Here is a 22,647-nt window from a genome sequence, read left to right on the forward strand (position 1 = left end):
CGGTCTCGAGCCGGAGCCCTTAACCGATAAACCACTGAGCTGGCATCCATAATCATATGCTCACTAGTGACTTCGGGAAGTATATCCAGGAGCTCTAGTGAGAAGCAGTGACCAGTGGAGTTCAAAACCACGTCTGTTGTGAGATAGGAACTCACTGAAGACAATTGGTGAATGGTTGCTCAACTTCGTGGATCAGTTGAAGTTAGACATTAACACCGTTGGATGCCAGCTCAGTGGTCTATCGGTTAAGGGCTTCGGCTCGAGACTGGTAGGTCCTGGGTTCGAATCTCGCTCGCGAGAGTGGGTTCGTGGATGCGCATTGCTGAGGAGTCCCATAGTAGGACGAAGCAGCCGTCCAGTGTTTCCAGGTTTTCCATGGTGGTATAGCCTCAATTGACTCATGCTTTCTACTATGAATCATCATATTAATCAAGTCATCATTTCAAAGGATATGAAACATAATAGCATCTATAATTAAAGTAAAAAGAAATACCTGTCACAATTATTTTTTAATGGTAACATAGTTTAGTCATATGGAGAACTGACTAATAAGTTTAAGATTACCAGTAAAATATCCTCTGACTTTTATATCTAAAATATTGTAATTATTTTTAGAAATATCCTGCCAAATGTATATTTGAAGAGGGTTTTTTGGAGATTTTAGTAATTTTATATAGATAGGACGGGATCGTGGACACGCACTGCTAAGGAGTCCCAAAATAGGACGAAACCGCCGTCCAATGCTTCCAGGTTTTCCATGTTGGTCTAGCTTCAATTGGCTCACGATTTCGACTATATAAAATGTATATTTATCTAGAGATTTGTTTAGTATGGTTACAAAATAAATACGTTGTTTAAACTTTATTAATCTATCATCAGAAAGAATAGTATTAAACTTTTAATGAACCTTACTCTTTATTCGGTTTGGTCTGCCGGAGGAAAACTCATCTGAATTCGGAAATACAAATATAGACGCACAAAATAAGTAAAATATAACCATTGTGGTATACTTTTATGGCCATATATTTAAATTGCATTGTCTTTAAAAACTGATACTTTCAAAAAATTAAATAATAAAACAGATTTTTTTACTGAAGAAAATATTCATAAAAACATCACCAGTTACACTGTAATGGAGTCAATATATAAAAAGCGATATTTACTAGAACCATAATCCAAACACATCAGCACAATGAAGTAAATGAAATAGTAAAATATAAGGAAATATTGTCTTAATGGAAAACTTGCATTGTAACACAATAGTTATAGATAACTACTTAGCTCATTGAAAAATATCTGACATCTAAACTTTTGAAATAATTTTTCCTTAGTTTTCTCAGAGTTAAGGTCATATATATAATGTGACACTTCTCATAGCTAGTCAAAGCTAATTGAAATAGTCTTACCATATGACAAAGAAATACATGAAGAGTTAGTAAAAGACATTTTATGATGAAAACCAAATCAGTAAACAAAAAGATTGAGGACAACAACTTCAGTAGAATAACATCATTCGATCATATCTCACTAAGTTTTTATCGACTGCTTACAATCTCTAATGTTTCCAAATGAAAATTATAAAACGAATTTAGCATACCTACTGAATTTAATTTTTGTTTGGAATTAAATGGTTTCACTTATCAGTAAAATGTGTATCAAATATCCAAATAACGTTGAATTAACAACGTTTTGTAGCTTATTAGCTCATATATAGATGCTGGAAAGTTCGACTTTCATAGTTGTCTGATAGATTATAGTAATTCATATTGCAAATAACAAATAGAATAGAAGGAATAGATTCTAATTATCTATTTAATTAAGTTTAATTAGTAAAATATATTCATTGACTGGTATAGACAAATTGCTTTGTATTATGAGCTACAAAATATGACTTCTATTATAAACACTAATGAGTAATATAATGATTTCGATGTGTTAGGTCATTAGTTAGATGGCTGGAATAATATTTCAAAGTATATCAGTCTAACTGCTGAAGAAATCATAAATTAAAGAAATAATCATCTTCTTTAGAGTCTAAACAATCTCATTTTCTAACTATAACATTACAATCTTAGAAATAGATTGTCATAAAGTGTTTTTACAAATGTGTGTAGATAAATAATTTAAAGATTTTAATGAATATTACTCTTATGAATTATTCACGTATAAGGTTTAATAAATTGGTTTTCAAGACAAGATGTATACTCAAAGGTCTTGATTGAGAAAGTGATAGGAATTGATAAGTAAACTAGAAGAATGACTACACCTGGTTACATATATATGCAGAAAACTATAATAAATTTTTTTTTCATACTCCTAAAGAGTTACGAGCCTAGATAAAGTGTTCATTCGTGATTTTATTAGTTTCTCGTTATGAAAATAACATTGTAGTTTTTTTTCCAGTATTAATAGATTAAGCAGTTCACTTCTAACAACATCAACTTAGTGAACTGCTGAAAATTTCATTTGACTATGTTGGATGTGCTTCGATAGAACTTGTGACATTTTTGAATTTGTTTCAAAACTATTTTTAAAAAAATAACTACACAAAACAGTTAGTTTCCTGTTTGTATTTTATGAATTACTCCCTATCATATTTACAAATTGATCATGATAAAGCGGTAATAATAAACTTACATATTTTTTTATCAAAATAGTATAGTAGTGGAACTATGAATAGACAGATAAATGATATTTTCGAGAAACATTACTGGTTTCTGGAAGATAATAATAAAAATGAATAAATCCCTTCAGCTAAGCCTTCTGTTAAAAACAAAGACTATGGAGGTTTTTATCATTGAAATTATTTGAGAAATCTTGTATCATAAACACGTAAAGGTTAGAAAGGATTTCATTGAAAAGAAGCTTAGTATTGATTTTAATTAATAATAAATAATCAATCATTATCAGAAGGGGGTTTTGTGGAGATTTTAGTAATTTTATATAGTTGAAATCATGAGTCAATTGAAGCTAGACCACCATGGAAAACCTGGAAGCACTAGACGGCCGTTTCGCCTTATTGTAGGACTCCTCAGCAGTGCGCATCCACGATCACGCCTCACAAGATTCGAACGCAGGACCTATCAGTCTCGCGCGTGAGCACTTAGCCTATAGACCAGGTTTCTCAGGTTTTCCATGGTGGTCTAGCTTTAATTGACTCATTATCTCAAATATATAAATGAATTAATCAATTTTTCGGTATCTTACATATATTTTTGTATCAGTTTATGAAGAAGTCAATTGTAGACACAATAAAATATTTTACATCATGTATTGATTATGAATTAATTGGTGTATATACTTAACAGTTGATATTAACTAGTGTATAGTGATGCCTTGAAAAAGAAATTTAGATGCTTTTTCTATTGCCCCATTTAATCGATCTGATCACTTTGTATTTTAAATTTAAATCACAAACGCTAAACAATATTACTTTAAACAATGTCAGAATGCTGATGTATTTCATTCATAAGATATTTACAAACCACTACAGTGGTATCATTTGTTGCTTACTTGATTAAATATTTTACCTACATTTGATCATCCAACATACTGATTCTAAATGCAGGTAAATTAAAAACCAGAAAGAACAAAACAGCTGTTTTGCTTTACTTCGGCATTTATTAGCTGTAAACAGCCAAAGAACCGTCGTGAACTGAACTCAAGAGATTTAATTTAGTAATAAACGGTCTGTACTTAGGCCACTGAGGTGATATCTAACAATATATATTTCGAAATTCATTCAGTTCATTATGTAGTGAGATATCTTTCATTGAATTTAGTGAGTAACATTCTCGCCAAGGATACACTTATATTAAGATCCCATTAGAATATCTCTATAAATTGTAATGTTTTAATGTTAGAGTATTGGACAAACATATAAAAACATCGTACAACAAATGAATTATTTAGTTAAAACCATTAGCATTTCAAATTGTGAACAATTTAACTATTTGGCATATGTCGTATATTTATTGACATTGAAACCATTTCAATAAACAGTGAGTTGGTTCTCATCCAATCATGATATACATTGTCGTGTTTCACCAACAGAAAGTAATTTGATGTTTACTTCAGTTTGTTATAATTTGTTTTCAGTGTCGTTTGTTTGAGATATTCAATGTAGTACTTCATTTTATTCATAAAAAGATAAACTGTTAAGAAATTTACTGAATTTCGCCTTTCAATATCTTGAACAAGCCACTTATCTTCATAAAAATACAACCTTAAACTAAATTTTTTGTGTAATTTGTTGAAATCTTTAAGCATTTGATCCAGAATAGTTTCACAAATTTAATGAGAAATAAATCAATCAATATGACGAAGGCATCCCACTCATGATCTCAAACAATAAAAACTGCTTCATTAAACCATAATGAAAAATTAATATTGTACTTTTCGAATCATTAAAGTTACTGTCCTCATTAAAACACTTGAATTTAATCCATTTATCAACATTACTGCTGTTAAAGTATTTAAAGTGTCGTCATAAATATATATTAAACTTTGCTTATTCATGTTAACTCCTTTTTAAGCTGAATCTACTGAATTAATAGCAGAAAGCTAAAGCAAACTTGTAATAATAATTATGAAAGTAAGTTTAAAAAATAGAAAATTACATGTAACCTACTATTTCAGCATTCAAAAGTCGAAGTTCATATTCATGGTATATAACTGGAGTAAATGATAAAACAAATAAGACATTCTGATCAATATATAGTTTAGTCATTTTAGTCATTATCGTTCCTCTCTATTCTAATAAGATATTGTTTGAGGTTCTTCTAACTTAGTCCAGTTCGTAATTCTTACGATTTTCTTGGAAAAAAAGATATTGACAATTTATTTTTTGGGATAAATTTAGTTTAATCAATTGGAATGCGAAACAGTTTAAACTGACTGAAGATGATTTATATAAAAATTACAATCTAATATGTACTACTGAAATATGAGAATCGTGCTTGCGTAAATTACAGTGTTTAAGTCAAAAAAAATCAATAATGATAAACCGTAAGATTGATTTACGAAGAAGAAATTACTGAACTACTGGCTTTGTCTTAGTACAAGTTAATACATGATCAGTTTCATTGATCAAATTGTTTGTATCTACATTTTAACTATTACCAGAATGTAAATCTTGTTGTGCATTCTATTTGACAAATGTACTTCCAAAATTTTTTTAAATTATAATTTCAATATTATTATTTTAACAAATAACATTTCATTTCAAAATGTAGACATTCCAAATATTCAACTTAACAATTCTATAAATCCAATATATTTGGGTAGAAATGGTCCAGGACGTATTCCATGTATTGTTGATGCAACACCTTCTATCGATTTGATTGAATGGCGTAAATTAATAAATTCATCAATAAAATCACATTCTAACATAATAATTAATTCTTTTCAACAAAATTCTAAAACTATGGGTACAATTTTACCAGTTGAACAACTTTTAAGAGATGAAAATACTAGTTCGGTAAGTACACATAGTGAGATTTTATGACAAATGCATTAGTGAAAAAAGTGAATTCCTTAATCTCACTAATCTTATTATTTATTTAATATTTAAAAAATCAAACTTCTCTGTAACATTTTATGGTTGATAATTTACCAAATGTAAATTTAGGCGATAGCTACGTGTAAAGATGTGAAATGAAGTTATTCGCAAACTTTAAAATCACATTAAGTACAAGGTGAGTTACACGTTAAGAAATCCTGTAATTGATTTGCTAAGATTCTCTAAACAGCAGACAAATAATGTGATATGACAAAATTAATACAGTTTATGTTGAAACCTTCGTTACTGTCTTAAAGAACACCAACCATTCAGTATTTTGAATGAATAATATTTGTTTTGCTTTGTTTAGCATAACTTAAACTCATATGGTGGCCTACCTAAACGTATTTAAGACCGCCATTTTCCAGTTGTGCAGCGATTGCAATAAACTTTTTTATATTTGTTTGAAGGAATAATGATGAAACTAAACTGTATTTACTCACGAGATATTATGAAAGAATGATGATCTATGTCTATACTGAATTCTGGAAGTCTCAGACTGAAATGCTGTTCGTGTTGACCAATTCGTTTCTCTGTATATTCTTTTAAAAAATGAAGGATTGGCGAAGTTCATAGGTTAAACATATTTTATAGGTAAAATAAGAGTTGTACCACCTAAACTGATAGTAAACTAACACCATTAAAAATGATTTCATAATGTTGAATATTGAGTAAGAAATTATAGAATATAATTTTTCGATGATTACGATCCAAATGTACTTTGAGGGGAAATTTACTGAAATATCGTATAATTGATAGGGAGAACTCTATACCGTAACAAAATTTATTTATTACTACAGACTTACATGAATATTTAATTTTTCCAATGACAATCCCAGTTCAAAGGATGATGAGAACACCAATGAAATATTCGTGATTTCGAAGGTTGACGAAAATTCCTTACTCAGTCACCATTTTAACATAAACTTTCAGATGTTGCTGATCAAACTTCATTTTCTACTTCACTGAAGTATTGTAGACCATCAACTTCGAAGTCACACCTCATGATCAGCATCTAACGTGGATTACCCCATTCGACGTATTAAAGTACTATGTCTGCTTTGAAGACTGTATAACACAAAGATTACGTAAATATATTAGTAAGAATGAGTACAGAGATTTTATTGAGACCACCATCGCATGAGCCAGTCCATGGCGTATGTTTACCTGATGCGCGTTTTGTTGTCCTTGACTTTAACAGGGATCGATGATGTATTCGATGTTCAGTGACCCAACTCCCGGATGATTTGGCTAGGGCTTAGTTAAATTTCACTGCCACTACACTATGTTCATTGTTTATTCAGCTGAATAATTTTGAGATAACGATATTCGCTTATTACATGTTAAAAAAGCTCTAAGATTAAATCACCCTGGCAAAAAAAGTAATATTATGATATATGTTGTTAGCGTATCATAGTTATCATTTTAGTCTAAACAGTTATATTGTCCAATTAATTGGAAAGGAATACATAATACAACATTAATAAACATATATTCATTCATGTTCACTGAAAATTGAGCACGTTTTGTTACATAAATATAAAGTATCTTATTGTCCTATATTACATCACATAATTCCATAGCTCTTTTAAAAAACGAAAATATTCTTTCTCACAGTTCATTGATATCAATCATGCATCAACGCTTATATTTAGTTATTTATCATATTTATGACACGTATTATTGGAAATTGTTATTAACCTATATATATAAAGTTACCATCATGATTTGTAAAGAACCTACTAAAACATTAAAATGAATCTGACAATCAGGAATGAAAGTAACAATATTGATTTTCAATGAATAGAAAAGAGATTCAATAATGAATAATTCATAATTTCTAATTAACTCTTAGTTGAGCATTACACTTTTGATTTTTTAGAGTAATTGATTTAGATCAAATGTCACATTTCAATGAGTTACATTGTTAAATAATAAAAACTTGATTATGCATACTTTTTTTACAACAAGCATCTATCAATAATGTCAAACCTAAACTAACTCATAGCCTCTTCCACGAACTATTCAGCATTTTAATCCATCATAGGAATTCCGTATGATATTGATTATCTTCTCAGGTACGCCGTAGTGTCGACGAAGCCTCCATAGTGTTGTCCTGTAAACGCTATCAAATGCTTTCTCGTAGTCAATGAAGTTGATGTAAAGTAATGAATTCCATTCAATTGATTGTTCCACAATGATCTGTAGAGTTGTGATCATTTCATCATTGAAGTTTGTTTATTTATGTAAAAGGTATATGTAGAATAACTTTGTTACATTTTATTTAGCGGTTTTATTGAAATGTCAACAATAGTACAAATTAATCAAATCAGTATGCATGTGAAAGTTTATAAATTGAATACAGAAAAATCATATAATATTATATATGAATGACAAAAATTATGCTTATTGAAAATTTCATTAAAATTAATTTACTGCTAATTAGTAGTAGTTTAAAATACTAATCAACTAAAATAATATATTGACTAAAAATAATTAACATAATACAATTGACAGAAGGGGATTTTGTGGAGATTTTAGTAATTTTTTATATAGTTGAGATCATGAGTCAATTGAAGCTAGACAACCATGGAAAACCTGGAATCACTGGACGGCCGTTTCGTCCTACTGTGGGACTCCTCAGCAGTGCGCACTCACGTTCCTGCCCCACGAGATTCGAACTCAGGACCTATCAGTCTCGCGTGCGAGCACCTAATCGATAGACCGCTGAGCCGGCCGGTATCCAACGGTGTTAATGTCTAACCTCAACCAACCCACAAAATTGAGCAACCATTCACCAATGTCTTCAGTGAGTTGATATGTCCCAACAGACCTGGTTGAACTCAACTGGTTACTGCTTTTCACTGCTGAGGAGTCCCACAATAAGACGAAACGGCCGTCCAGTGCTTCCAGGTTTTCATGTTAGTCTAGCTTCAATCGATTCATGATTTCAATTATATACAATACAAATAAGTTTAATTCAAGTCGATACTTACAAATTTCAGTTCAGCTGCGAATTGAAATAAGCTTATATAATTCATCCAATTGAGATAAAATAAAACTGAATAAATATACACTGAATTTCGAGAGCACTTTCATCTCGTTCTTATATCAATTCATGAATGTTTGAAATACAAAAAAATAGTATTGGATACTTATTTCACTGTGATTTGAAATGAGCCCATCAACAGTTTATATTAATGACTTTAGTTAGCAACAAAATATCATATTTAAATCAAAATAATGTCAGAAAACAACTCAACCAAATAAACAAAACTTTTAGAGAATTTAAAAAGTAAACACAATTTTTCATAAAATTAAGGATTTTTTTTCAATCTGATATTTTTCATACTTTATACTTCTTTCAGTCTTTCACTATTTATTGGTATGAATGGGATATTGTAAAAGAAAGTGATGGTGGAATTTATCAATGTCGAGCTCGTAATACAATTGGATGGAGTTCATGGTCTCCAAAACTACAAGTAATTGTAAACGGTAAGTATAATTTATTGAACAGACATTTATCTTAATTATTGTTAAGTCAAATAATAAATAAAAAATTGATTTAATTTATGAAGTTCAAAAACATTTTAAAAAGTGTTAAGTGTGTATTTTAATGAATTATATTGAATTGATAAGAAGTCAACACTTGTGAAATGAATTATTGACGTCGGGCTTCTACTTTTTAACCTTAGAATTGAGGAAATATCTATTTCTCCAGTAATCTGATAGAGAATGTGAGTATTTAATAAACGATAACTTTTCATTACACCATTTATCTGCAGTACATAAATTATATACATATATATGCCTAGAAGCAAATATATCTAAAGTATGTTCAATTGGATAGTCTTTATTGACAATCCTCACAAACGTCTATGCTTTTCTACAGCTCGAAAAAGTGTATTCTGTGATATGAAAATAAATTAGTGTCAAAATTTTATTATTCAATTAATTAGAATTTAAATTTTCATGAAAAACAATCTATATTTCCAAAATTCTTAGTGAATAAACTTGGTTATTACTCCAATGCTATTCCGAACGTCCTCAGGGAACAATCAAAAATCGAGATTATCGATTACAAAAAGGGTTCACGGAAAATCTGTTTATTAAACGACTGTCTATTGCTATCTGTACATTTGGTGACCAACAATTGAAAAAACTACTTCTTCAAATTATAAGTAATGTTCTTATAAAATACTAGCTTCTGTGACAACTTCTAGCAAAAAGAGTCTCGTCAACAGCTTTTGCGGCTTTACAGTGACAGACCTTCAATAGCCAACATTGAAAAGCTAAGACAAGTAAATAAGCATGTCTTGCTTAAGTAAATAACAAAGACGGACTGATATTATAAGTATTTTATACTCGTACTGACTCAGGATCAGATTTAGTATATACACGTAGAAGTTATCCGTTACTCGTGAGAGAAGTTAAATCCAATTTAATTACAATTATTTACATTGAACTTTCTAAATTTTGAATTTTTATTGTTATACAGAACTACCTCGGTTTATAAGGAAGCCAAAATCAGTTGAATTCGTAAATAGTAACGTTCCGTTAATACTACCATGTGAAGCCTATGGACAACCCAAACCAATAATTCAATGGTTTTATGTACGTTAATTACGTTTTAATGTTTTGAGAAATCCAGAAAATATGGGATTTTGAACATTTAACCCATGAAATATTATTTTTCTATCATATGAGTATCGCATTAATTTGTCGGTATTATTTGTCATGATTATGAAAAACACAATTAATGAATAAATACAAATTGGTATAATGTTAATTCAATTCAAGTCTGTGTCAAAACGTCTGTTCTACAAAAAGAGGAAAAATAATCAGTATTGTCCTATGAAAATAGCAGTAACCGATAAATAATAAAGCTAACCATACTTACTTACTTGCTTCTGTTACCCTCGTGGGGGAGCGTCAGCATTCTTCATCCAACTCTGTACTGGGCAATCCTTTACAGTTCTTTCCAGTTGTCATTCATCCTTTTCATATCTGCTTCCATTTCCCGACGTAGTGTGTTCTTCTATCTCTTTTCCGTTTCCTTTCAGGATTTCGAGTTAGGGCTTGCCTCGCGATGCAGTTGGGTGATTTCATAGTGCATGTCCGATCCACTTACAATGTCTTTCCTTAATTTTCTCTTCAGATGGAAGCTGGTTTGATTTCTCCCACAGTATGCTGTTGCTGATGCTATCCGGCTAACGGGTATTGAGTATCTTGCATAGACAACTATTTATAAATACTCAATATCTGTTCAAGATACTCAAAGCTAACCATAGTTAAAAGGAATAATTTATGCAAATACAATCTAATAACTGAAAGTATTTGTGGAAAAACATGTTGGTGTATCTTCCTGATACAAGATGGATTGTTAACGTTTTATTGTTTGTTCATATTCGTTTTACCCTTGATGAGAAATTTATTATTGAATATATTCGTAAACTATTCTAAACGAAGAAAATAAACTTGATTTCTTATATATGTAATTTCTTATGTATTCTAATTTACAGTATATTCTTCTTTAATGCTCTTGTATTTCTTGTGATTTCAGAGTAAATTAAATCAACTTGGAAGTAATTCATCAAAATCTGTTATGCTCACAAGTCTAAACAGAGAAACACAAAACATAGCAACGGAGAATATTGTGGTAGACCAAGAACATGATGATTGTGATAGAGAAGATATTACTGAACAAGTTGAAAATGGAATATTCAATACTACTGATCATAGTATCCATTATCCCTTTCAAAAACACAGAACAATTAATAAAAAATTAATCTTAGATGTTAATTTACCTGGTGGTGTGAACAAAATGCCAGATGGAAGTCTTCTCATCTACACTTGGAATGCATCGAAAGTAACTGGACAGTATTTTTGTATTGCTAAAAATTCTATTGGTCGTACTATAACATCAGTCGAAATAAAACAAGATCTAGTAATACAGCTATATGATCGAATTTTTAATAATATTATGTTACATGTCAAACCTTTAATATACTCTGCAATATTATCTTGGAATAAAATGAAACTACCTGGTATGTTGCATTCGGATACTACTTTTGACACCATCGGCAAACAATGTTATTACGTAACGTATCATTCACCGGTTCGGTCAGGTGATGAATGGATCACAAGTAGGTATTCTATGCTATCTGTGTAATTCCCTCTAAGAACGAAACGAATTAAATAATTAAAATGTTAGCATTTATTTATTACTAATTATGTATGAATCTTTGGTTAAATATAGTATGTTACGTATTTTTTTATGTTCTACTCTGAAACTTGTACATATTTACCATCGTTGAAGCACATACATAAACTTAGTTCATTGTGTCTGTTAAGTGACATTATGGTACATGAATAACTATAAGAGAAACAAACCTCAATCTATGTTTCGATTTATTTGATGATCAGACAGCCAATAATAATCTGATACATTATACTGACAAGAAACGGGTGTTAAATACCTTCTCTAATGACAAAATACTATTTAGTAGTTTGTTCATTGTGTAAAACGTACAGGTTAGTCTTAACCCATGTAATAATAATTTTTCTACATATAGAGATGATTAGTTTACTTGTGAGTATCTTTCTGTTACAGAAAATACATTCATTTATAGGAAAAGTAACGTGGCACGTAAAATTCATCTATCAAATGACCAATTTTATGTACTGAAGTTAATGGAAATGATACAATTTATATTCAATCACCCTATGATGGTTTAGATTTCATACAAATTCCAATACTTTAAATTATTGAATCTGTCAAATTTTCGTTTTCAAAATTAAAGACTTCATTATATAATAGAGGAATTCAATTAAAAGATTTAGAAAATTCCCGAAAAGTAACATAGCGATTGTTCTTGCTTTTCAATCTGCTTTGATACTTTAAACTGTTCTACACAAAATAGAAACATTGATTTATTCCGTTTTTGCACTCAACGTCAGTATATTGTACAAAATATAGACTTTAATTTGTTTGTCTATGAGAGTTGAGCTAAAAAACTGAATAGCAACAAGGTTCGAATCATTCGAATCTAACCTAAAGCTTGCTTTAATACTGTAACCCATAATTTCTAATCGTAAATGTTTAAAAATGTTAATACTTTGTTCTATTTTGTTCCGTTTTCTCACTTTTAGCTATTGTACAACCAGAATACACCAGTCGAATACGGTTAAATGGACTTATTCCAAACGAACTGTATGCTTTCCGAATAAATCATTGGTGTACACCATCGAACCATAATCACTCGACTAGTTCTACAGTATTGATTAGAACTGGGTTACCTTTGAAGCAAAATGCTGGGTTAATTTTAACAAATAACAATACCCAATATTTGGAGTTTGAACACGGTAATAAAATACATGATCTTCATTTCAAATGTTTCTAAAAGTCAATTTTTGTTATAATCTTCTTATAAATTTTTGTTTTTACAATGAAGTTTATGATGCCGTAGTAATGGTTGATATACTTGGCAATTCATTTGATCTTTTTTGACACAGTATTCATTACTTTTGAATAATCAATATTTATAAGTGTATTTGTAATAGTAAATTCACTCAATGCTAAACTTTCTTTTTCTCCAAATTCATTCACACTAAACTACCACAGTTGTACTATAAAGTAATTACAGCAAAAGAAGAGAAACTACTAATATCTTCCAACTTATTGACCTTAATGCGGTTAATAATAAAATATACTGAAATAAGTGAATTATTATTAAGTGAATACTCCAAAGAAAAATCATGATTTAACGCTGAAGTTGGTAAATAGATTGATGAGGTGGTTAGGACATGTGTTACTTATGAATGCCAACCCCTTACCTCGACAGATTATTTTGTTTGGTGTAAAAGTAAACTGTAAGAAGGATAAAGGTTTCCGAAATAAAACACAATAACAATCCTTGTAGTCACTGAAAAATGAAGTGAGTTATGTTAACAGCTGTAGACTATCTGGTTGACATGAGCGTGATTATCGTAACTAATGGCTGAAGACTTTGAATGATATGGCAGAAAGTGGTTTGGACTGGTTCAGATGCATCCCACCTTTATCTACCCTGGAAGCTAAGATTCCGAATTCTTCAGAATTTCTTTATGTCACTAATTTATATTTTTCTGAGTCGTATTTTTTGACGACTATTTTTTTCTATTACCGCTAATACCGTCACTACCTCTACTGCTCTGCGATTCACCCTAACGATTTCACCTCGTTGTGCTAACAGTGTTTGAAAGCGTAAACCGGTGTATAATCATACCAGATTCTACGTTGTGACTGACCGACTGTGAAGTGGACAGAACTGCTAAAAATATTATTGCAACACAGAATCAAAGCTATCAACGGAGAAATTAACACAGAAGGGGTGGTGGTTTCAGCCTAAATAAAAGATAAAACTATTCTTACTAATGCATGCCTTGTTCAACAGCCATGACATAAAACCTTAACATGCTCGAATAATCCAAAAACACCTCACTTGTTTGCATTCACCAATAGTTTGATCTGACCTATCCGCTGAACCACGTAAAATTATGGTAAATTAAAAATGCTATTTATTCATGGTTAACATTGTGTTGTGAACTGGCAGAAAATCAATTATTGTACTCATTTAGAAGAATTCGAAAGCTATCACTATTCTGTTATGGAGGACATTTTGTAGAATACCTGACTAACCTGAAGTAATTCAGTCAAATATTTGTAGTGTGTCATGAAAGAGTCCTTAAACTATTTTACAAGTAGTAATGTTTGGCTAAAAAATGTTTTATCCATAATATACATAAAATAAGTTATGTTTAGTGATCAATTATAGGTATAATTCGTCCTTACGTGACTTGTACATTCTTAAGTAAGCAACACATAAAACGTTTGCGTCTTATGACTGTAATGAACATATGCATAAATCTCAACATAGAAACATTTTCTGATGTTAACCAACTGTTTAAACTCAAATTTTTAGTAAAATTTTTTCGTATCTCAGACGCAGACTCATCTAAACCTCCGTCACCACAATCATTAAAACTACAAATAACTCAAACTGAACAGTATAATAGCGTTCTAACATGGAAAGTCCAAAGAAATCCACAAATTTCATCACTTCATTTAAATGTTCAACAGAATTACAATGATTTATCGGAGCGAATTTCATATTTTCAAGTAGAATTCATTGTCTGCACGAGTTCCAATACACATCTATTTGGAATTAGTAATTGTACTGATAGTAAGAATTATATATATCGGTGGAAGTCCTTAGCACCAGTACGTTATCCCAAATTAACTTTTGAATTAAATCATAATAATGAAATGTTTTTACTAGAAAATAACAACAGAAATGAAGATCTAACAGTTGACAGTGATGCATTCAGAACAGCTTTTGAATACAAAGAATTAAACTCATTTTTAACTAATTTATATTACAATTCCTTGGTGTATGAATTGAGGTTTCGTGTAAAATCTTTCGGTTTAATGTCAGTGAGTGAACCGTCCAACGAGTTAATCATTAAACACCCTTTACTACGTAAGTCCTATTTTTTTAGTTTCACATTTTACACTAAAATTAACCAATATTCAGTATGAAATTGATAAAAATGAGTTTTAATGTCAGTAAGTTGTTTGTTATCAATGCAGAAGATTAAACGAATGTCGATTAGCTAAAGTTCTTAAACCAATAATATTTGTACCGAGAGGTTTGAAATAATAGTGGTATCGATAATACTGAGAAAGGCGATTCAACGAGAATATGGTTTAAGAAAATGAGTGCGAAGACAGTGAGTTTGAAAAAAATTGAAATCCATTACTAAAAGAAAAGTGTTGATGAAATCTCACGTCTATATTTCATATCTATAAGGTAAGACAGAGAGGGCAGCTTCTCAATACACTTTGCCTTTCGTTAACGGTTGGGTACCTCACTTATACCAAAAGAAATCTAGTTCAGTATTTATCTGGATGGGTGCGAAGATTTCATCACACTCTAAGCCACCATGGATGGTGAAACTTCAACTATTGAAGAAGTAGTTGATGTTCTTAACTACTTCATTCCCTATCATCCGTTTCAGCGTTTGCGTAAACGAATCATCAAGGAATATTGAGAATTTAAAGGGAAAGAAACACATGCCTAATAAGCCTGTACTGTTACGCAAGTTGTTTAGAAACCATACGTTGTCCGTGAACACATCAAACAGTTATTTAATTCGCAAAAACTTATATTTATGTCCTTAAGAATTCTTTATAAATTTATGCAAACATAAAATGAAGCATAAATATCACTAGAGAAAATTAGTTTGCTTATGCTTAAATAACAAAAAAATGTCAAGTTGAGATACTATTTCAGATTTTATCCCATATTTTTCATGACCATTTTAAAACGGTAACATTTTTAAACTCTTATGTAACCATCTATGGTGATTAGAAAGATCAATTCTGGTACATTTTGAAATTTATTTGAATGAAAAAATAAATGATGTGTTCACTATTCTGATGTAATTATTATATCTAATTAATAATCAAATTAGGTTTCTTCAGAAATTTTAGATCAATTATTGCACTGAATCTATTCCAGAAAGAATGAAAACCTAAGTTCTAAGTAGTTTTATTTTATTTTGACATCAATAAAGATGTTTCTTTAAAAACATGTTTCACAGACTTGAAGCAGTTAGTCCTTTTGATAAATTTCGATAGTGTAATAAGAAGACGGAGATTATCAGAACTATGTGATATATAATACCGCAATACATTTCGAACAATCTAGTCACATATATGCTTGTTAAGAACATTTTTATATAAAAATTTGAATGACCTAATAAGAGTAGAGGATGTACATCCATTATCCTCTATTACCAAACATATAATCGAAACAGGCCATAAGATTGATCCTAACTCGGCTTTTGTGATGCTGTACGAAAGTGTAAAAGGGTGTATACTAAGGTTTGTTGAAGTCTTAGCCATACGAAAATTCTAACCCCTTTGGTGTATTCAAAAACAGCTTGTTCTTTCCTTAAACCTACCCTGGTAATACTAGCTTATTATCCAGAGTGATGAGGTTTCAATTTGTTTTCACATTATTTCCTTTATTATACTTGACTTCTATTATCCTTCATTTCTAGTTTAGTTGAACTTTTATTTTTATAAATAAATGTTCTTAACAAGTATATGTGTTATCAGATTGTTTGAAACGTATTGCGGCCTGCTTAAACATCTGGGCTACCTGTTCCTGTCATCTAAATATTTGGACGAGTTATCAAGTTTTCTTTGTTTTAATAAATTATTATGGCTATTAATCGCACAACCTATTCAGGTGCGTTTCTGAAAAGTGTACAACCTTTCTCTGTAAAGGTTACAAAAGGACTAATCAGAGATATCGTAATTGCTGGCAATATTCAGCGAAAGGAATGTACATTATTTAGATGTCGATTGACTGGACTGATAACTTCTAACTAGCGACCACTCAATATTTGTCGTCAGAATCTTCGAGGAAGTAAGAAACGAAAATTTGTTGAAATATTTTGTGTTGAGAATTCTATATTGTACCAAAAATGTAATATCGAATAAAGCTAATAATAATAATGATCACATAGTTCCGGTAATCTTTTTCTTCTTACCACAGTAAATTTTTAAACATGCTGATCGAGAGCATTATTTTTATATATTGTTTGTTCAATAACTGTTCAAGAATCGAAGAAAAAGATTCTAAGTTCTGAGACCAATTAAAAGTTCGATTAGTCTTATTTCATAATAAGTTACAATTTGAATAATCAATTCTGTTTTAGTACTATCTTCAGACAGAATGATAATAAATGAAACTTAGTATTCATATTTAATCATATTTAAGCTTTCAATATGATTGTATTAGTTTTCTTACTTACTTACTTACACTTGTTACTCTCAATGAAGTGTAGGTCGGAAACTAGCATTCTCCAACCCACTCTGTCCTGGGCCTTCCTTTCTAGTTCTATCCAATTTTTGTTCATTCTTCTCATGTCTGTCTCTATTTCTCAGCGCAATCTGTTTTTTGGCCTTCCTGTTTTCCTTTGGCCTTCAGGATTAGTCCACTCATAGAGATAAAAATGGAAAAAAAAACGGAATATACCCATTGAGACAATCTTATGACTAATCTTTCTCATCTTATACTGTTTCATTACGTAACAAATATTTGATTTATTTTATTTAAAAAAAACATTATTTCTTTCATTATAGCATCCATCTTAAATGCATTAAATCAAACACTTTATTATGAACGTTATCTTATTTATAAAGCAATTCAACAAGTATATTATGAATCATTAAAAAATTATCAACAAAATCTTACTTTAAATAATAATAAAATGAAAATTTTCAAAAATACTACTTATTTAAGTAGTTATTACATAACAAATAAACAAATAAAATCATATTGGTATATTTATTGTATTAGTTTTAGTACAATAATAATTATATTAATTTTATTATTTATATTATTTAAAAAATTATTTAAAAAAATTAAAAAAGGATTAAAGCAAAGAAAAGAAAAGAAAATCAATAAATCAATAAAAGTAAATCATCAAAAACAAATCATAGTCACATTACCTAATATGAATATTCTAAATAATCAATATGAAACAAATCAAACTTATTTAAATAATGATTCATTTAATTTATATGAATCTAATTTTATTAATAATGAATTTAAACAAAAATTAATATCTAATGATCATGATCAATTAGATACCCCCCATATTATTCATAATTGTTCTGATAAATATTCAAATCATTATTTGCCTCCAAATTATATTAAACAAAATTTATTGAATACTATAGATTTAAATTCAAATCAATCAATTCAATGTTTAAAACAAACAAAAGATACAAATTGTGATCAAGTTTATTTAATTTTATCTAATTATGAAAATTCAGCTTATTATTCTTTAGATACATCAAAAAATTATCAGGTAATTGATAAACAAAATAAAAATGCAAAAAACATGCAGAATACTGAAGATATAACAAAACAGATGGATGATGATTTAACAGGTATGATATTAATTTTGATAAAAATTATTAATCCTAAATATAAACAGGTTGAGTTAATATTTTGTCTTAAAAAAGATTATTTTCGTAGTTAATAATATTGTGGTGTGGGTTACTGATATCCACATGAGTAGTATATGGTGAGTAGTATATGGTGATGGTCTAAAGATAGGCTATGATAAATAAAGTTAATGTAGTCGAGGAATTGTTTTATCCATTTGTAACTTTTTAATCAAGAAATTGAACACTGCTGTATACATTCGGTATAACCATCATTTGTATGTATCGAATTGATAATGCCGTATAATAATTAAACGATTTAAGTAATTAGGAATGACACTGCATTTTGTCTTGCAAGATACCAAATTCAGCAGAGGAAAATACAAAAGATGTTGATGGAAACTATGAAATTTTATGAACGCTGTCATTCACAATAAGGTTATTGTTTCACTGAATGTTCAATAAGTTTAGATATTTCAGAGATAGTGTCACAGGTCCAGTTGATTTCTTCTTCTAAATGTTTTCTTACATTTTATATTATTTTTTATTTAGTTGAGCTATTTGTGGTCATAAATTCAAAATGAAAATGGCTTTCATCATTTGAAGAAATCATATGAAGTATTGTTGACAGAAAGTTCTCAGTCTTCATTGAATATACTTATCCTCTTCGAATTACCCTTTTTACCATCTCAAATATATTCTAAATCGATTTAAAATTAAGTGAAAAAAATACACTAACGAATTGAGATACTTTTTGACTAATATTCAATATTTGTCTGCCAAATCACTAAATACAATGCTTCGAAACAACTTTCTTAAACAATTAAGATAACCAGACACATTCTAATGGGTGTTGAAAACTGTAGTGTTTTGTATAATAGCTCCAAATCCGTCACAAAATCCTAAAACGTTTCGAAGATTTTAATAATAAGTACTTTGAAAACATAATCCATTTGCTGAATTTATTTACAGATTTGTGTATATCAAGAAATCCTAAATAACAATATTTTTTGAATGTAATTTTTTGGTTTTGTTCACAAAGACGATTTTTACCATTATTCGCTTGTAGCTTATTATAATCAGCTGTTTTCTCTTTGTTTCAGACAAACATTATGCAGTGATGACTCCTGAGGTTTTGAGGTAAATTTTATCTAACTGAATCATATATATCTTATATTTCGATAGGACCTATTTAGTTTTTGGTCAAAGTCCATTCATCTGTATGTCTTGAGGGCCTATTTTGAACTTAATAAGTCGCTAGTATTTTCAAAGGTCGCTTTTGGTTGTTGTTAAGTCTTTAAATGATAAAGTTTTACAAAATACTGGACACAATTTATCTGCGTTGTTCTATGATGTCTTGTTAGATGATGTGTTTGAGTGAATAAATTGTTTCATGCATATTCTGGTATTCAGACTTAGCAACACTAATTATGTACAGAAATTGTCGCATTAAATATCTCTCGACGTAACATCTTCCAAGGCGTTTTAAGTACATCGGCATCAATGTCCTCCTTAAATGAAAGGTTTATGATGGGTAATCATCGTTAAAAGACCTTATAGTTACCTGAATATCAGTCTCTTCATGATATGTGAGGAATTTGGTATCCGCGTATCGTTTATAAAAGATCATTTGGTAAGATTTTGGTGTTATCCTGTTGTTTTTGTTAGTCTTTATAAGCGTAATCGTTTCGTAAGAAACCTAGAGATACGTCTATCAATATTGTATGCACTTCATAAAATAAACCAAAAAAGAAATTGAGCCGCACCTTCAAAATGCGCTTAAATAAAATGTACATCAAATACTTTTTTCAACATAAAATCGAACGAATACTTTACAAATGATTTTTTAAAGCATCAAGTAAACTATAATTTAAATTAACTATAACCTTTAACACTACGAATTTATTTTAGATCTGAATATTTGGACTCCCTACATCAAACAATGATAAAATATACATTGAATGAACCGAAAAGCATCGTACCATGTAATTGTTTACAACCATCTAGCCTAACACTGTACTCACCATGTCCAAATTATGTGTCATCAACAATATCTTACACCCCAAACAAGTGCTATTGTACTGAACAAGTTCAAACAATTCAATGTACAGAACAACAACATCAATGTAACTCTAATTTAATGAGGTATTCACCACCAGCAGGATCAAATCCAGAAACAATATTTGTAGTTAAAAAGTAAACAGATATCTTGAAGGACGAGGTGAAGACCAAACATATATTTTCAATGCTCAAAAAAGATGACCAGATTTATTTATTTATTATTTTTTTTGCCAATATCTTCTTCCAGTATAATTTTTGTTTGTATATTTCTCATCGGAACACATCTTTGTTGATTATGGGACGGTATTTAGAATTGTAAAAAAATATTAATTACTACATTTGTAATAGAAAAAGTCCAAGTATTCGAATATGCATGTTATTTTTTAGCATCACAACGTCAGTACCTAAAACCGAAGCAGTTTGAGATATTTGTGCTCGACACATGTACATAAAACTTATGACTGAACGTGAACAGCATAGATATAAGTTCAACTTCATTCATCTCCTGTGTAAATCAAGATAGTTTTATGCTGTAGTATTTACAGTATAACGTTAGTCATCTGGAGGAAATTTACTTCATTAATGTTTCGTTCAAACTCATCCACCAGTTCTGCATACAGATAAAAATGTCGTTACAAATTTAGAGAAGAAAATCTATTTCACAAAAAATTTCAATCAGGTTTTTCTTGAATTGCCAGACAAATTCGTTCTTCCTATTTACTGAAAAAAGTGAATCGATAAGCTACCACTATACGGAGAATGGTAGAAACCGGCCGGTTGATTAATGTATAGATAAATATTTTGTACTAAACGTGTTTTATGAACAATAATAAAAAGGAATACCATACAACCTAATTACGTCATATTGAAAAAGCAGTGATTTATGGAGTGTAAATCTGTAGGAATTATTTTTTAATAAGTTAGATAAGCTGGTGGATTTTTTATGGAATATTCACTTTAAACTAGTCAGCAACAAATGTATTATTTAAACATTTATTTTAAATTGAATATAAAATAACTATATGAATGAATATATATGTGAAGTTAAACTATCAGTATGCATTGAATAACTCAATTTACCATAGTGTGATAAAATCAAAAAACCTTGATTAAACTAGTAAAATCTAAACCATAGACAACTATTCAATCGAAGTGATGAGATAGATAAATTAAAAAGAAACGAGAGTTAATATTGTCTAATTTCATATTGTTGAAATCATGAGTCAATTGAAGCTAGACCACCATGGAAAACCTAGAAGCACTAGACGGCCGTTTCGTCCCATCGTGGGACTCCTCAGCGATGCTCATCCACGATCCTGCCTCGCGAGATTCGGACCCAGGACCTAACAGTCTCGCGCCAGAGCACTTAATCACTAGACCATTGAGCCGGCATCCAATTTCGTCAAGTACTTTTTAAAAATAATTTCTTGTGTTTATTTAGTTTACATTTAAACTATTTTAGATATTCTTAATCGTTGTGACTAAAAAGTTAGTCTCTCTACAGATAATGGATTTATATAAACCAGATAGAAAACAATAGGGAAAAATGACAGTTTATAAACTTGACTTGGAATTTATGTGTAAAAATTAGATTCCCAGAAATTTTGAAAATAAAATGTATCATTGTAATTAGAGAGAATTTAAATTTATCGTTAGAATATCTATATAAATAATTGATGTAAGAGAAAGAAATTCTTGTTGAAAAGACAAATATATAAGATTATAGATGTCAGTCTAAGGGTAAACATCAACCTTAAGATGAGATAACTACATTTATTATGCAGTCATCATTTAGTATTAATGTTCCAGTGTATGAACAACCAACCTTGATTAAAAAGAACTTAGTGGTTTTATTAACCCAAGTAGAATACACAAAATGAAATGGAGAATATGTATTCATGGCTTATTCATTGTTCGTTCATAATGAAGTAAGATCATGGAGCTAGATGACAAAAAGTACGAAACCTAGGTCCTATAGGCTCTCTGTAGAATTCACTCAAGTGTTACTTTGAAAATGTTT

The 22,647-nt window shown here is 29.8% G+C and overlaps 1 protein-coding gene across 1 annotated transcript in view; it reads left to right on the top strand.

The window, feature by feature from the left end:
* Smp_124370 (putative cell adhesion molecule) overlaps positions 1-20,766 on the top strand; it is a gene marked incomplete at both ends in the record, with an annotated part of 30,288 nt that extends 9,522 nt beyond the window's left edge. The window contains 7 exons of the mRNA XM_018795971.1: positions 5,235-5,479; positions 8,929-9,055; positions 10,059-10,174; positions 11,124-11,706; positions 12,713-12,925; positions 14,545-15,031; positions 20,478-20,766. Coding sequence (XP_018650230.1) covers positions 5,235-5,479; positions 8,929-9,055; positions 10,059-10,174; positions 11,124-11,706; positions 12,713-12,925; positions 14,545-15,031; positions 20,478-20,766 — 2,060 coding nt within the window. The remainder of the gene's footprint in view (positions 1-5,234; positions 5,480-8,928; positions 9,056-10,058; positions 10,175-11,123; positions 11,707-12,712; positions 12,926-14,544; positions 15,032-20,477) is intronic.
* Between the last annotated feature and the right edge of the window lie 1,881 nt (positions 20,767-22,647).

This window comes from Schistosoma mansoni, chromosome 2 (genome assembly GCF_000237925.1).
Source record: "Schistosoma mansoni strain Puerto Rico chromosome 2, complete genome".
In the NCBI taxonomy this organism is placed as follows: Eukaryota; Metazoa; Platyhelminthes; class Trematoda; order Strigeidida; family Schistosomatidae; genus Schistosoma; species Schistosoma mansoni.